This window comes from Pleurodeles waltl, chromosome 1_2, assembly GCF_031143425.1.
Source record: "Pleurodeles waltl isolate 20211129_DDA chromosome 1_2, aPleWal1.hap1.20221129, whole genome shotgun sequence".
Taxonomy (NCBI): domain Eukaryota; kingdom Metazoa; phylum Chordata; class Amphibia; order Caudata; family Salamandridae; genus Pleurodeles; species Pleurodeles waltl.
The window spans coordinates 14,153,944-14,170,020 of record NC_090437.1 but is presented as its reverse complement, the minus strand read 5'-3'; the positions used below and the strand labels follow the sequence as shown (position 1 = coordinate 14,170,020).

At 44.8% G+C, this 16,077-nt stretch overlaps 1 protein-coding gene across 3 annotated transcripts in view; it reads left to right on the top strand.

Moving 5' to 3' along the window:
• UBXN8 (UBX domain protein 8) overlaps window positions 1-16,077 on the top strand; it is a 235,495-nt gene that overhangs the window by 188,300 nt on the left and 31,118 nt on the right. For all 3 annotated transcript variants that reach the window (XM_069235637.1, XM_069235628.1, XM_069235642.1), the window contains one exon: window positions 3,263-3,394. In XM_069235637.1, coding sequence (XP_069091738.1) covers window positions 3,263-3,394 — 132 coding nt within the window. The remainder of the gene's footprint in view (window positions 1-3,262; window positions 3,395-16,077) is intronic.

The following is a 16,077-nucleotide window of genomic DNA, read 5'->3' as shown; positions in this document are numbered from 1 at the left end:
CACCAAAGTGATGGTGGTGGTTGCAGCACATCTGCAGAGGTTATTGGGTTCCAGTTTTCCTCTACCTCCATGACTGTCTGTTGACGGAGAAATCGCCCCAAACAGTTGTCTCCCACCTCCAGTCTACGGCTGACCTTCTACATTCGTCTGGGGTTCACTATCAATGTGCTGAAGTCACACTTCACTCCTTCTCAGACACTCCCTTTCATCTGAGCTAATCTGGATATAGGGCTTTGTTGCACTTACAGTCTGGAACACAGGGCCCAGGATATTCAGGCTATGATTCTGATATTTCAGCCTATATTCTGGATTTCAATGAGTGACTCTGGGCTGCTGCGTCTCACATCCTCCTGCATCTTTCTGGTAAAATATATCCATTGGCATATGTGGGCTCTGCAGTGGGACCTGAAATCCCAGTGGGCACAGTATATAGGGATTCTCTCTGACCTGATTCAGATATCACAGGGAACTCCAAACTATCTGCAGTGGTGCTTGCAAACTGCGATTCGGTCAGTGGCAGACCCCTCTCTCTTCCCGATCCAGAGCTCAGAGAAGTGACAAATGTTTAATTTCTGGATTAGAGCAGCCATCTGGGAGAGGTGGAGATCAGAGGACTCTGGTCTCTGGTGGAGTCTTAACTCCAATATGTTGGAACTGAGAGGAATTTGCCGGGCATTGAAAGCCTTTTTCTTCCATCAAGGGAAGGCTTGTTCAGGTATTCAGGGACAACACCACTACCATGTAATATCGCAACAAGCCACGCAGGTGGGGTCATGGACCCTGTATCAAGAGAACCTCTGTTTCAACAGCTGGTGGGTTCTCCAAAGACCAAAGTGTACAAACTCAGCCATCGATGCCTCGCGGATCACAAATGGCATCTCCATCTGGATGTGGTGCAAGGTCTCTTCAGAAAGTGGGGAGAATCATGCTTAGATCTATTCGCCACCTGCAGGAACTTGCAGTGTTGGCACTTCTGCACACTGAAGTTTCCAAAGCAGCTCCCACTCAGCGCTGCACCTTATCTTGAGTGGAGCTCAGGACTCCTGTACGCCCTTCCGCCGATAACTCCTGTCCTGAGTTCTCAAGAAAATCAAGAATGCCCGGGCCCAAGTCATATTAGTGTCCCTGGATTTGGCATGGAGAGTATAGTATTTCGAACTCCTGACCATTAGCATCTGTCCTACGATCAAACTGCCCCTTCGAAAGGATCTTCAAGGCAGGGTCCTGTACCAAAACCTGCACCTTCTCCATCGAGATGCATGGAGATTGAGCAGTGACTATTGAGGGTATTTGACCACACTCCCAAAGTCTGTGCTGTTGTTCTAGCAGCCAGACATCCCTCCACCAAAACGATTTATGCCTGCTGATGGTGGCTTGGAGTACTGTTAAATCTGTTGATCCTCTGTCTGCCCCTTCGTCTGAAGTTCCGTTGTTTGACTTATACCTTGCCTGGCAAGGCCTTCCTTAGGGCAAAATTAAAGGGAACCTCTCTGCCATTACTGCTGTCTGCGGTGGGAAACATCCTGAACAACTAGGTCTAAACCACTACTTGTCTGAACCACTACTGCTAAACAACTAAAAAGTCTCTGCAACTAAGTACTGAACAACTACTGTCTAAACAACAATTGTGCCTGAACAACAATTGCCTGAACAACTAATTTTAAGGTAAGGTTTTCTTTTTGGTTTTTATGGTTTATTAAGTGATATAGATATATATATTAGTTGTTCAGGCAATTGTTATTCAGGAACAAATGTTGTTAGTACTTAGTCAGTACTTAGTTGTAGAGACTTTTTAGTTGTTTAGCAGTAGGGGTTTAGGCTATAGTTGTTAAGGACCTTGTTGTTCTGTCACATATTCGTCTGCGGTTGCTGGCTTAACCCTCCCTATTTAAGTCACTTGTTGTGACTCATTTCTTGAAAGGTCTGCAACATATTTTCCCTCCTATGCCCTTCATTATGCCCAATGGGATCTTAATTTAGTTCTCACCTTTCTCATGTGTTCACCATTTGAGCCTTTGCACAGCCGCTCCCTCCGAGACTGCTGACCATCAAAACAGTCTTTCTTGTGGCTATAACATCTGCCAGAAGGGTTAGCAAATTGCAGGCACTTTCGGTTCACCCTCTGTAGAAACCTTTTTCCCAGACAAGCTGGTCCTTAGGACCCGTGCCTCCTTCTTACCAAAGATGGTTACACCTTTTCTTGTCAGGCAGAATATCACACTGCCTATTTTCTTCACCCTCCCCCATCCTACCAGAGAAGAGACCCCACCACCGGGACACAGAAAGGGTGCTGTCATTTTACAGTGATCGTGCCAATGATTTCCGGGTGGACGATCAACTCTTTGTTTGCTTTACTGGTGTGGAGAGAACCAAAGCAGTTGTCAGGAGAACCATCTCCAGATGGATTGTCCACTGTATTAAAATCTGCTAGGCAATGGCTAAGAGGCAGTCCCCTGAGGGCTTAAGACCTCATTTCTCCAGATATAATACTGCGACTTATTGTGATAGCTAGAGGAGTCCCAGTTCTCGACATTGGACTATTCAGAGGTAAAGGAACCTGCCGCTAGATAGTCTCAACCAGATGAGACATTACCAACTTATTCACCTGGCTCACAGGCTTCACTTTCAGAGTGACTTGGATGACAGCCAATAGGGTGTCCTGGCATGCCCCACACAGCATTGGTGTCTCTTGCGAGATATCGTCAACAGTCTTAACCAGCTGATGATGATTGGACAGAAAGGGGATGAACCAGTTTATAACCTTGTTGCAGAGCTGCATGCAGCTTTTCAAGGTTTCTGCTAGGGTACTGTAGTCGGGTAACCGGAAGTCTCATGAAAGATAAATGTGAACAAGTTAACAGGAGTTCTCTTGTCCTTTATGTAGTAAACACCTTCCCGCAGTACTAGAGTTTTGGTTTCAGCACAAAAGCCTTATTGGTATTCTGCCATCCACTGTTGATGAAGTTGATCAGATCGTTGTATACACACCTTTTGATTGCTTTGCTGAGCGTGGCAGGTTGGTCTCTAGCCGGAGAAAAGATTGGGGGTGAGGTTAGGTTTTGTGAGCATTGGGTCAGTTGGCTAGTTTTAACAGGTCTGAGAATATTCCTTGGTCAAGAGATACATTGATCAGTTAGCACCAAACATGACTGCAGTGCTGGAATTTCTTCTTTATGGTGCTAGCAGGAAGGGTTATTGGTCTAATATTGAGAAAATCACCTTAATCACAAGATCTTCACAATATGTATATTTTTCCAAGTAGGAAACTGAAGATGCAGCAAATGAACATGAGATTTCAGATGACAGCCCAAACAAAGAAGCTTTGAAGAAAAGGAAACTACCAGAACATGTTACAAAACCACTGCCACCGATCGAGCCACCAAAATTGAAAAAGGTAAAACTATTATTCTTGTAGTAAAGTATGTGTTAAACAAAATAATTAAATTAGTTACTTAACTATTCTCTTTTTTTTCTTTTTCTTTTTTTTTTTTTTACTGTGAGTCGGGTCCAAGGGCTTCAATGCACAGTCATTTTAGACAGTAATACAACATAGTCAATGATTTGTAACACCATAATAAAAAAGGAGCAACATTTTGGAAAACTGAGGGTGGAGGACAAGAAAGGAAAGGCAAAAGAGTGGTACATTTGGGGCTGTGGGGGAAGAGAATACAATTGTTACTGTCTCATGTTTTGATTTTTGGAGTATATCTCAGTTGTGGGGAAGATGGGGAATTTAAGAAGGAAATGACAACTTCACATCAGTAGATTAACGTTATTGTGTTCAATAATAATAATGCTATCTATATAATGCATACCTCAAGATGAGCTGTAGTTTGTTGCTGTAGGGATGGGAACGTTTTTCCCGTCTTCTGTTTTTGCCCTGGTATCATGCCAATCCAGCATGTGCATAGGCAGCTATGCCAGTCCATGGTAATGCAAGGTCCAGAGTATGTTCTTTGACCTGGAGGGCTGCACAAAACGTGCCCTCATAGTGAGCACTGGACTACTGTCCATCTCCTGGGTATTCTCCATAAAGTGGTGGTGTCTGGTACTGTCTTGTGAATCCGTGGTGTGACCAAACCTCTTTCTCTGTGTCATCGAAAGGTGAGCCTATTGTCTCCTTTCATTTAAAGCCTGTTGTTATATGAAGCATAGAATCCTGCACTAACATCCTGTGTGCATTTCGAGTATGTGTGTATATGCAGTGATTGGATAACACGTTTAGTAGTATGGCACTGTGTTGTTCAAGTACTGGGGCCAGTGGGATCTATGTTGGAGACCCCTGGTTTAGCTTGACATAAGATGGCAGATGAGGACATCTCCAGCCAGTGCAATGCATTGTCAGCCTTTCTGTGGTTGGAGAATGGAGACCCATAAACTAAAGTGAGTGAGGGTGGAGACCATCAGAAATTCAGTGAAAACCTTGTCAGCAAAGGACTGCTGGTTAGTTCTTCAGGGGTAATGTATTTTGGTAGATGGTAGGGACGTAGGGGGCTACAGTTTCTGTTACTCAAGGTGAGAACATATCTAGGCAGGGTCTGCCCATTTGTCTGTCCCTGATTACTGCTTCAGGAAGGCTGATGACACCCACGTGTAGAGATGTCATACTTCATCATGCCATTGTTTTTGTTACCCCTGTTTAGAGCAGCCCGGCATGGGAAAGCAACTCAAACCCATTCTGAAGCCTTAGACAGTGGATCCACAACCTCTGTCAGAAAATGTGTATAGAAGTGGGATCTAAACCACCCTATCTTGTTGCAGACCCAAGTTGGGCGTAAAACATCTTGTGAGTAAAACATAGAAAGGGTAGAATACTTTGTAATAGTTGCAGTTGATGGAATCAAGTTTGAGTGACCTTGCTAATCTGTTGGTCCAAGTTCAGTTTCTGACAAATGTAACTGGGTTTGCTCAGTTCCCTACTTGGCTTGATCATAGTGAGTTCTCAGTTGACATTGTTGGATGTGGGCAAAATGTCTTGGGTTTCATGGGATTTGTTTGGGTTTTACTTCAAATAGTTTTGTATCATCCAGTCAGAGAATTATGTCAGAATGGTAGGTAGGCCTGCGGTAGAATTATGCGCTTCAACTCAAATTGATGATTTTGTTATTGTCCACGTATAAATAGTCACATTGAATTAAGTGAAGAATGTGACGAGGGTTCGAAATAAATGTTAAATAACAAAGGAGATAGAGAAGATTAATGTGGGAAATCCCAGAGCAGGGGAATAGGAGGTGAGGCAAAATAGCGCATTTGAATTTGTTGGGTTTTGTTGCTGAGAAAAGATTTTATATATGATAGAGCTTTTATTTTTTTAACTGGCAGAGTATCAAGCGGATGGAGTTGAAATTTGTGGTTGGTAGTATAAAAGGGTGCAGATAAGAACTTCCATAGTTCTCTATAATTTTGCAATCATAAATTACAAATTCTATAATGCATTCAGTTCCAGAGCCTGGGTAAACCCTCCTTGGGTTAATAATATTGTTTGATGTGTTCCTGATGCTTTTTAGTGACTGGTTTCCTAGACGTTTAGCAATGTAAGGTAGATAGGTCTATAGTTAGCAGGTGTGTCTGCACTCGGGTTACCTTTTACAATGTTGATACGTCTGTCATTTTTTAGCATCTGACTGGAAAGTATTAATAATTGTACTGATCACAGGTGCAACCGAAGCACCAAAGGATTAGAAGCGAGGGTCAGGACAGATATCTAGGGGGCGAGCATGAGCGTTTGTTTGGATGATACAAGTTTAACGTAATCTTCTTTAAAAAGAGGAGAAGTACTTGAGATAGAAGTTTCCTCCTTCAAAGGAGCCAAGTTTTCAGCTTTGAGAGTGTTGCATGAAAGGGGAGAGCGAGGTTAAGCTCTTCTAATTTTGTTGAGGAAATTGTAGTTTATTCTCTAACTTTTGAATAGAAGTACGGTCGGTATTGTCTGCTACAGGATTAGACAGAGTCTGAGTGATTTTGAATAAGTCATGTTTCTTGACCTCTGAGCAATGAAAGGCTGGAGGGGTGTGCTTGGATTGAATATGTGCTCTGGGTGTGACACACAGATGCCTCAAGTGAGTATTTAGACCCTGTTAATTTCTCTTTTCACATTCTCAGCTGCTCAGCAGAGTTATGTAGGACCTTTCTATTAATAAAATGTACATTTCACCAGCATTGTCGTATCTACTCCAAAGACGTGCATCAGAAGGTCCGTTCCGTAGCTTCTCTCACTATAGACAATAAATACATCCACTCGTATTGCACAATATGACTCGAAGCAAAATGTAAAAATTGCAGAAATTCTGACGAGCAGAGGAGCAGAATAAGGTTCTCACTCCTCCGGCACCCTTGCTCAACCTTGTGTAGATAGTGTTTGTGCCTTTTTTACTAGGAGCGCAGCAGTAATTCTCAGGGCTACCCTCCTCCATGTTATAACATCAGACAGCCCCTAACTTAGTCTGTGGTGGAGACTCGATATAATGTTTATGTCTCATCCTGTAATTATAAGCACAGTTTACCATCTCCCACTGCTATTGTATAAATTGGGAGGATAGTATCGTCTCCAGTATCCGGTGTGTACATTTATTAAGAAAGGCTTGCTTAATGAGAGACGCTTCACAGAAACAGAAAAAAGGGTAAGCAGGTTAAATTATAATGTGTGTTTCTTTGGCTGGTTATAAGAGGAGGATATGAGCGACAGGATGCTTGCTATCCCTGCTCCTGGCTCCTACGCCTCAAAAGTGCCGGTGAAGTGCTGCCCTATATTTTCCCAGCTCACTCTTCTAATTGGGCCACGGCTCATTAGCTATAAAAAAAGACTGAAAATTTATAAAATGTGCTACAACTGTTTTAGTGTGTCCATCTTTTTGTTTTATTTTGCGTCTGCACGTAACTGAAATGTGGTTCTTGGACATGTATTGGCCTTGTTAAAATAGGTCAACATGTTCCACTTCTCCCAAATGTTTAGCTGTTCCATCTGGATTAAAAAAAAGATATCTCCATGACCTCTGCATATGGGGCTAACTTACCGTGCATAAAAGAACCTGTCAAATCTATATTTAATGTATATATCAGTGAAAGCTATTCTTAGTGTAGAACTCGGAATGATCCCTCCTAAAAATAAAAAAAACCTAAGAATGTATCAATCTAAGATCCTCTATAGGCCCTTCTTCTGAAAGAGACTTCTAAAAGCAGATTCCTCACCTTTTTTAACACTCCTCCAGGTGTCATGCATGATCCAGAAAATCTTTAGCAGTACCCCTTCATGACGTCGGCTCTGCGTTGATGTCATTCTGCACCAGATGACAATCATAGCCCTATATAGGTGCCACATACTCACCAACATCATTTCGTTCCATGCCAACAGACGCAGATCTAGAGTTACCCCTCGTGTGTTTGTGACGCTTTCTACAAAACGTTTCTAAAATTCTTCAGTGTGCAAGGGAAATATGTCAACTTCCAAATCTGTAGGTTTTAGTCCTTGTGGGGAAAGGCACAAACAGATGTCTGTGACTGACCCCATGTGGTTTACCTTTGGAGCCATAGTCAGACCACGATTCGAAGGCCTGCAGTGATTGTTCCTTAATACACCCAGAGGCCATCTGAGACTCAGAAGCTAAGCTTTCTTGTGGTGAAGCATTGCAAGACCCCACACTAGGATGGGTCAGCATCTAAACATAGGTCTCAGTTGGGCTCCTGCAACAGTTCATCTTCACAACCTAAGTTCTTGGGAAAATCGTGGAAGTAAAAGAAGTTTAAGTGGGACTCTGCCTTGTCCCGGCACTCTTGATTTCCCGAGAATACGCAAGGGCATCATTGTGCCTCCAGGTTCACTACCAAAGTCGTTTTACTTCTGAGTCGATTCCGACCATTGTCTTGCAGCATCTGGAATTTCTGGGGCAGTTGATGAGGCCACAACAAATCATTTCCGTGAAGCCATGCTGCAGTTTTTTGGCACATTGCCTGCTCCCTCTGGCGTGCCTGCAGGCACCAAGGAGCTGGGAGGCTTCCCAACTGGACTTCCGCCAGCAGGTCCACCCTGGGCACCAGTTGTATCCGTTGTATCTTCTGAAGGTTCCAAACCGACTTCTGTACCATTTCCCTCCTCAGCACCAAAACCCATGATGCAGTGCAATCCACTGACTCCATGCCATGTCTCTAGACTGTGTCGGCCAACCCATAGTGCAGGCGCCTCTGAGATGGCTTGACTGCAGTCATGTGCTTAATTATCTGAGCCACAACATCTCTATTACCCCTCTGATTCCGATACAGTGCCTCTGCTTTCTGGAAGGGCCAATGTCCTTCCTGAGATTCGGCACAAGCTCAGATAATGGGGGCTATGATGCTGTGAATGAGGTTGCTCAGTCTTACCAGGAAGACAACTTGTACAAATACCTCCAAGATGCCAGTGGCCTAGGTAGCTCCCCAGACACTGCTTTAATTTCCCTCAGGGCCTGCCACGGAGAACAGCACCTCCTTTGCTATACTTATGCGAAGAGCGATGGAGGTTCTTGGTCTTCAACTCCCCACTCAGTAGGCTAAAACAAATGTTCTGATGGAAGTGTTGCAGCCTGGTCAGTCAAGTTCTGAGCTCCATTCAATGTAGCTCTCACTGATACCCTTCTAGATACTTGGACCAAGCCCTGCTCAGGTCAGCTGTGTGCAGATGCCATCACCCTGCTCTCCTCAATCTGGGTTTCCTCACCCAGGACCCCACTCCTGAGAGCCTTGTGATGCAGGCTTCGGCCAGCAGAGTAAACCCTAACTCATTTCCCACTACTTCTCCTGACAGGGAATCAAAAAGAAAAGAGGCTTTTGGTAAGCTGGTGATTTCTTCTAAAAGTTTGGCCCTTCTTTCTGTGAATGCAAACTGTCTCTTAGGCATAATTTATTGGGCCATGCAGTATGGCTGTGATGTGACCAAGTTCACTGTCTGCTGCAGACTAGATACCTTTGACTTTCTGTGCAGGGCTGTTGGTACAAGTGTGGCCATTTGCAGGCATACCTCGATGCTGTCAGCTGACTTTCTGGGAGAAGTCTAGTCCAGCCTTATGCACATGCTGTTTGACGGCTCCCAACATTTGAGGATAAAGCATATTTGGCTGCTTCAAAGATAGCAGAGCACGGCGCACTCCCTGACCCATCTGTGGCTGCTCCGGGCCTATGGTAGGGGCTTCCAATATCTCGAACAACCTCAGCAGTTGCAATAATCACTCCAGCCTTTTTGTGGCCGTAGTACCCACTGGAGAGGGCAATAGGGAAAGTGTGCAGCCCAGTCTTCTGCCACCGCCCCGCCCAAGCCTCTTTAGCGTGCCCTGGTTGACACAAAGCCACCATGTTGAAGGCAGAATCTGACAGGTGACCACTTTGGACAAGTAGGTCCTGCAATTTGTTCAACCTTACCGTTTCTCCAACCCCTCCAGCACATTTTACTGTTCTCAGAACAGCTGATGGATGACCATTGTCCTCTATTATAGTAGTAGTTGTCTGCTTTTTTGGCCAAAAAAGCCATAGAAAGGCTCCCAGCACCATAATTTGGTCATGATTGTTTTTCCGCAACTTGCTAGCGCAGAAAAAGGACGGAGGCCTCCGTGCCATCTTAGACTCTTGCTCTCTCAATGCCTTCCTGAAAAAAGACAAGTTCAAGAGGTTCACCTTGGCCCAGGTTTTGTTTGCCCTCTGCTGAGAACACTGATTGGTACTGTTGGACTTGCAGGACTCTTATTTCCACATTTCTGCCCTGCAGTCCCATAGGCTGTACCTGTGGTTCACGATATGCCACAAGCATTTTCAGTTTGCTCTACGCCCTTTTGAGCTTACCATCCACTCTTAGGTGTTTACGAAAATTATGGTGGTGGTTGCAGCACAGCTTTAGAGGTCTGGGGTTCTAGTCTTCCCCTACCTCGATGACTAGCTGTTGAAGGTGGGCTGGCTCCAGGCAGTCGTCACCCACCTCCGGACTATGGCGAACCTCTTAACATCTTTGAGGTTCATGATAAACATGCCAAGGTCACACCTCACTCCTTCACAGACACTTCCTTTCATTGGAGCCATTCTGGACACAGTGTTTCATCTCTATCTGCCTGCGCAGAGAGTCCAGGACAATAGAGTTTGATCTTGATCTTTCAGCCTCTGTCCTGTATCTCAATAAGGATGACTTTGAGACTGTTGGGCCTGGTGGCCTATTGCATCCTGCTGGTTAAACATGCCATATGGTATATACAGGCTCTGCAGTGGGATCTGATGGCCCAGTAGGCACAGTACTAGGGGGATCTTTCCGAGCTAGTCCAGATTTCAGATGAAACTGCAAAAACTCTGCAGTGTTGGCTGCAGGACCGCAATTGTGTCAGCAGAAACTTCTCTCCTTACCCCACCCAGAGCTCATGGTGGTGTGATCAGTGCATCGCTTCTGGGTCTGGAAAAGGTGTGGATCAGAGTAGTCTGGTCCAGGGGGGAAGCCTGGCTCCATATCAGCCTTCTGGAGCTGTGAACCATCCGCTTAGTGTTGAAAGCCTTCCTGCCCTCTCTCAAAGGGAAACAAATGCAGTTTCTCACGGACAAAACCCCCACCATGTGGTACTACAGCAAGCAGGGCAGGGTAGTGTTGTGGACCCTGTGAAGCTTTTGCGTTTCTGGTTGTGGCTACACTGTCAAAGGTTTTTTCTGGTGACATGCCACCTGATGGGTTCCCTGAACGCTAGAGCAGGCAAACAAAGTCGTCAACACCTTGGGGATCACAAATGGCAGTTACATCCAGAGGTGGTGCTGGGTCTTTTCCGTAACTGAGAGAAACATTGCTTGATCCTTTCACCACCGCAGAGAATGTCCAAAATCAGCAGTTTTGCATGTTGGAGTTACCAAGGTGTCTTTTGCTCAGAGATGTTTTCTGCGTAGACTCGAACTCAGGACTTATGTACACCTTCCTGCCAATTGCTCTCCTGCCCCAAGTTCTGATGAAGGTCAGGAACAACTGAGCCCAAGTCACCCTAGTGGCTCTAGCTTAGGCACGGAGAGCATGGTTTCCGAACTCCGACATGAGCATCTGTGCTCTGGTCATGGTGCCTCTTCAGGAGGATCTCCTGTTACAACAGCAGTACAGGTTTCTGTACCTGCACCAGTGCAGCATACACCACCATGCTTGGAGATTAAGCAGTGCCAATTCAGTGCTTTTGACTTTCCCCCAAAAGTTGTTGATATCAATAAGGCAGCTGGCCATCCCTCAACCAAATATTTGTATGCCTACCATTGGGATAAGTGTGTTGCCTGGTGCGTTTCTAACAGATTGACCCACACCATGGATAACTGACTTAAGTTCTGTTGTTGTATTGCCTCTCGCCCAGCAAGGTCTTGCTTTGGGCGGTGTTAAAGAGTACCTTTTGGCTCTTTTGACCTTTTTACGGATGCCGGACCAGCCATCATTATTTAAGTCACCTGTTGTAATGCTTTTCCAAAAAGGTTTGCAACATGTGTTTTCTTCCATCTGCGTTGTTATGCTCCAATGGCACTTAAATTTGGTCTTCATGTTTCTAATGTGAGTACCTTTCGAGCCACTCTACAGCTGATCTCGCAGGCTCCTTACCCTTAAAGATAGCGTTTCTTGTCGCTATTACATTGGTGCAGTGGGTTAGCGAGTATAGGCCCTTTCTGTTAACCCACGTTACACCGTGTTCAACCCTAACAAGCAGGTTCTGTGGATCCCGGCTTCCTTCCTCCTGAAAGTAGTTACTCCTTTTTATGTGGTCAGAACATCACTCTTCCAACGTTCTCTGCTCTGCTCCTCCCCTCTTAGATGGATGAGAGACTACACCCGTTGGACCCATAAAGCGCTCTCAGCTTCTACATTGATCATGCCGAAGAAGACCTGATAGATGATCAACTCTTTATCGGGTTCACTGGAGCAAAGAAAAGCAGGGCTGTGCAGAAAAGGACCATCCTGTGCCGGATTCTACTCTGCATTAAGATCTACTATGCACTGGCCAAAAAGCAGCACCTTGGTGTTTGCAAGCACATTCTACCTCTGCCAAAGCTACTACCACTGTGTTGGGATGTAGAGTGCCTGTTCTGGACTTTTGTCAGGCTGTTACATGGGCATCACACTATACATGCACAAGGCACTATTGTCTGGACAGCTAAATCTGCCAAAACGGGCACTTTGTCCACTTACTCCGTCAGGACTTTTTAGTTCGAGTCAATTCAGGGACCCACCATCTAGGAGGTATTGCTTGGGTATCTGTTCAACAAATGTGTAATATGCGATTAAATAGGGTCGCTACCATAAAGAGCCTTACTGACGGTAAGCGTTCTCTCTGCTGGCGGAAAGACCAAGGAAATAGCAGTAAAGCTGTTCTCTCCTGTTTCGCTGTGGTTCTATTTTTTGAAAGTGCTACACTTACTGATTGGCCCTTGGTTCCTGCAAGGTCTCCGAATGTCGGTCAGTTGTTGGTGCTCCACAGCAGTACTTTACATTGGCTTTATTTTATCTGAAATGCCACAGCATCAGCTGAGAGGAAAACATTTCCGATTAACAGAAGGTGTAGTTTCTGTTCCCGCAAAGCAGTGAAGAAGCTAACTCCCTGTCGTTGTGCTGTGCCTGGAAGAGGAGCTGTCCTGTCCTGTCCTGTCCTGTCCTGGCCTAGAGGACTGACTGGGCCAAGAGGTTGTACAGCTGCGCTAGCCTGACTGGGGCCGAGAGACGGAACTGCAATAAATCAATCAGTCATTCTTATTGTTCAGCATAAAAAGCCATTACCATTTCCACAGATACATAATCATGAATCATTATATAATACAATAACATTAGGTATATGTATAAATGAAAGCCCTGTTTAAAACGGAGCATCTGATAAACCGTGTTCTGCTGATAATCTCTTGACGTGCATCATGGGGCGCATAAGCAGGTCACACTGACTCCTAGGTTTCATGACAAGGGTCTGCGTTACAAGAGGGTCGGAGAAACTGAAGTACCGCACCTGCTGCTTACCCTGTGCTTCTCAGGCTGTCTGTCCTCTGCACATTGGCCCTACATTCTGCGAGTACCTGGGCCGCTGACACAGGGGCATACGGGAACGTTTTCCGATTGTAAAATGTTCTAATTTTGTGGGATTCTTCATTACTTTCTTCTGACTTTGAGCGGAATCTAACAAGTGTCCCTGTTCACCCTCGACCACTAGAAGTGTAAAGATTATAGTCTGTGGAGCGCAGCTTTCCTTCCCAAATTTGGAATGAGTGTGACCATTGTTCCAAACGTGTGTGTGGCTCTGGAGATATTTTAGTTGGAAGATGGGACTGAACCCATGCCCCGATGTAAGAGTTCTGCTGTCCCAAGTGAGTATCAGCTAGTACTGCGCGGGCTCCTTTTTCTGGAAACTTTTGTTAGTGATGAGCCATTGCCGAGTAACGACTTGAAAGCTGGTGACTCCAACAGAGTGCCAGCTGTGGGACACGGGTTCATTCAGCAGTGGTAGGTGGCACCTGGTCCTCGGCTGTAACAGTTTGGGGCGCCTTGTACCAGCGTCGAGGCTTGGTATCGGGCGTACGGGACACCCTTGAACTTGAGACTGTCCAGTGTCTTCCGTTCCAAACCAGTGTTGGGCGCTGTGCACCATTACTGCAGCACTGGCAGAGGACTGATCAGCAATCCTGCCAGTACACGCATGCAAACCAGGGCACAGGGCGGGCCTATCACAGCACCACAGTACTATTGCTACAGTCCATCGACTAACTCTTGAATGCCCGGAGTATATATGTCCCACAACAGAACATTGAAGTGCTAAAAGCCTCGTGAGCACTGTAAAATTAATTTTGCTTTTGCTGTTATTTCTACCGATCGAAATTAGAATTCAAGTGTGCATTATGTCCTACAGATGTAAAACAAAGGACCAAACGTGGAACTACTTTGAATTCAGTAACCATTGCAGTAGTAACCAAGGCCCTGTGACATCACTGGCACTAAATGTGAACAACTCGCCAGAAAACAGCTGCGTGGCCACCAGCTGCTCCAGGACCCAGAGAAAAGGCCTGGTTGCCAATGGCGGCTGGTGACATTTCAAAGTGGTGTGGCGTAAAAGTTAAATATGACTTTTATGTAGCGAGTAAGCCTCATGGGCAAATGTGGGGTGCAGGTTGGGCCATCCTCCCAAGAAAAAATGGACAAATGGTGCATTTGAAAGCAAATAGATTTAGTGAGAAAGCAAGGTTTCTAAAGCAGTGCAAATGTATACTCTTGAAATATTAAACACATTAAAAACTGCCCCCTATCTTACTGCAATAATAAGTACAACAGTTATTTTATTGTGCAAATTTTACAGCGTGACATATTTAGGCCCTTTAAAGTGTGTGCTTGTGCAGTGTCTTGCACTGCATGCAGCATTAACTTTGGAAGAAAATGTTCTAACCAGGCATCAGGAAGCACCCACAGCTGCTGGCTGTAATCATTTATATAGAAATATGTGCAGACAGGTCTTTAAGTGGGGGCTCTCTGAAAGAGACATGTAAAATACATTTCTGTGATTCCCTTAGTGTGCCACCCGACCTGTATGTTGATTTCTCTCTGAGATGTTATTGCATCCAAAAATATGACACAACTGACATACACCTAAAACTTGTCAGTCCTGTTGGCGTTGTCAAATGTTGTTATCTGTTTAAGATAAATGAGTAACAACAATGATTTCTTATAAATAATTAATATTGGAAATGTTTCAATTCTGAAATTGTGACACTATGAATTCAATATTATTGAGGCCTGTGGAAGGAGTATAGCCTTCAGTTATGTGTGCTTTATTTTAGGTATGTATGCTCTTGTTCTCTGCATATCTTATCCATCTGCACATTTTCAATCTTCTCTGTTTCCTCTTCAGCACCCTCTTTTCACTGTCGCCTGAATGCACTACCTCGCATCTCCCTCTTTTTACCATCTCAAACATACACTGCACTCATACACATTTGAACACTTTATTTCCTTTTGCTTTTGCCTTTCAAATATTTTGACCTCTTTGCACAACCTTTGCACACATTTGCACTGAATTTCAATTGTAGCTGGAATACATGACCTTTGTTCTGGGTGCTCTGCAGAGGCGTCGACATACTGACAGGCCCTTTGCTTTGCCTTAAACCTCAGCAGCAGCGCTATAAATCAGATCCTCTCATAAACACCTGGCACAAGTCAAAGTTTGCACTATGCAAGAGTAATAAAATGCACGGAAAGAAATACAGAAACAGAGCATGATGAAACGGCGAACTCTCTTGCTAATGCAACATTAAGTAAAACATGAAAAGAGAGGAACGAAATCACTGACTCACATTACTTTAACACTTTTAACATTCATTGTTCGCAAATCAATCCATGTTTTTGGCATTAATGTTAAGGGCATGAAGATAAGGGCCAGTTGTAACCCATACTGTAGATAACTGCCTTTCCTGTAAGCACATATATTTCTCGCTTTGAGCTTGACTCTGAACTCTTCTCATCTTTGGAACAATTTAGCAGAGGAACAAATACAGCAGCTCCACTTCTGAAGGGGCCAGCGATCTTCTGCCAGGGGCTGGTGGTGTCAAAGTGGGGGAGGTTAAGTGAACAAGGGGTCTCAGCACAATATAAATAACCCACGATTAACATTATAACCCCATTACCAAGGACAATGCACTAAACCAGACATGTTTGCATTTACTCCCACTATGTGACGAAAGGGTTGGAACAATGCCTGCAAATGACAGATGCCTGCTCTCACGCAGGGGTGAAGACTCCAGTGCCCGAAACCGTGACGCTAAAAGCGTCACTACCCTATTGTCGATACCACTGTAGACCGCAATGGAAATGAAGGGCTTTAGAAAGCTAAGCCCTGCAACAAGCAACACAGTGCAGAAAAGTTGCTTTACTGCCTGGCTTTCGTGTCCTACTTCAAAACAAGGCGGGCTGGGAAGCCTGGGACAGACAGCCCAGAGTTAAATACATTGATTAGTTGAGAGATCCGATTGTATCTCTAAACAAATGGATCTATTTAATATTTTTTTTAATGTTGATGTGTAGGAATTTCAGAGGGGAGCAGTCCCTTAGCCCTAGAGGAGAAACCGCCCATGCTGACTGCAGACCACAGT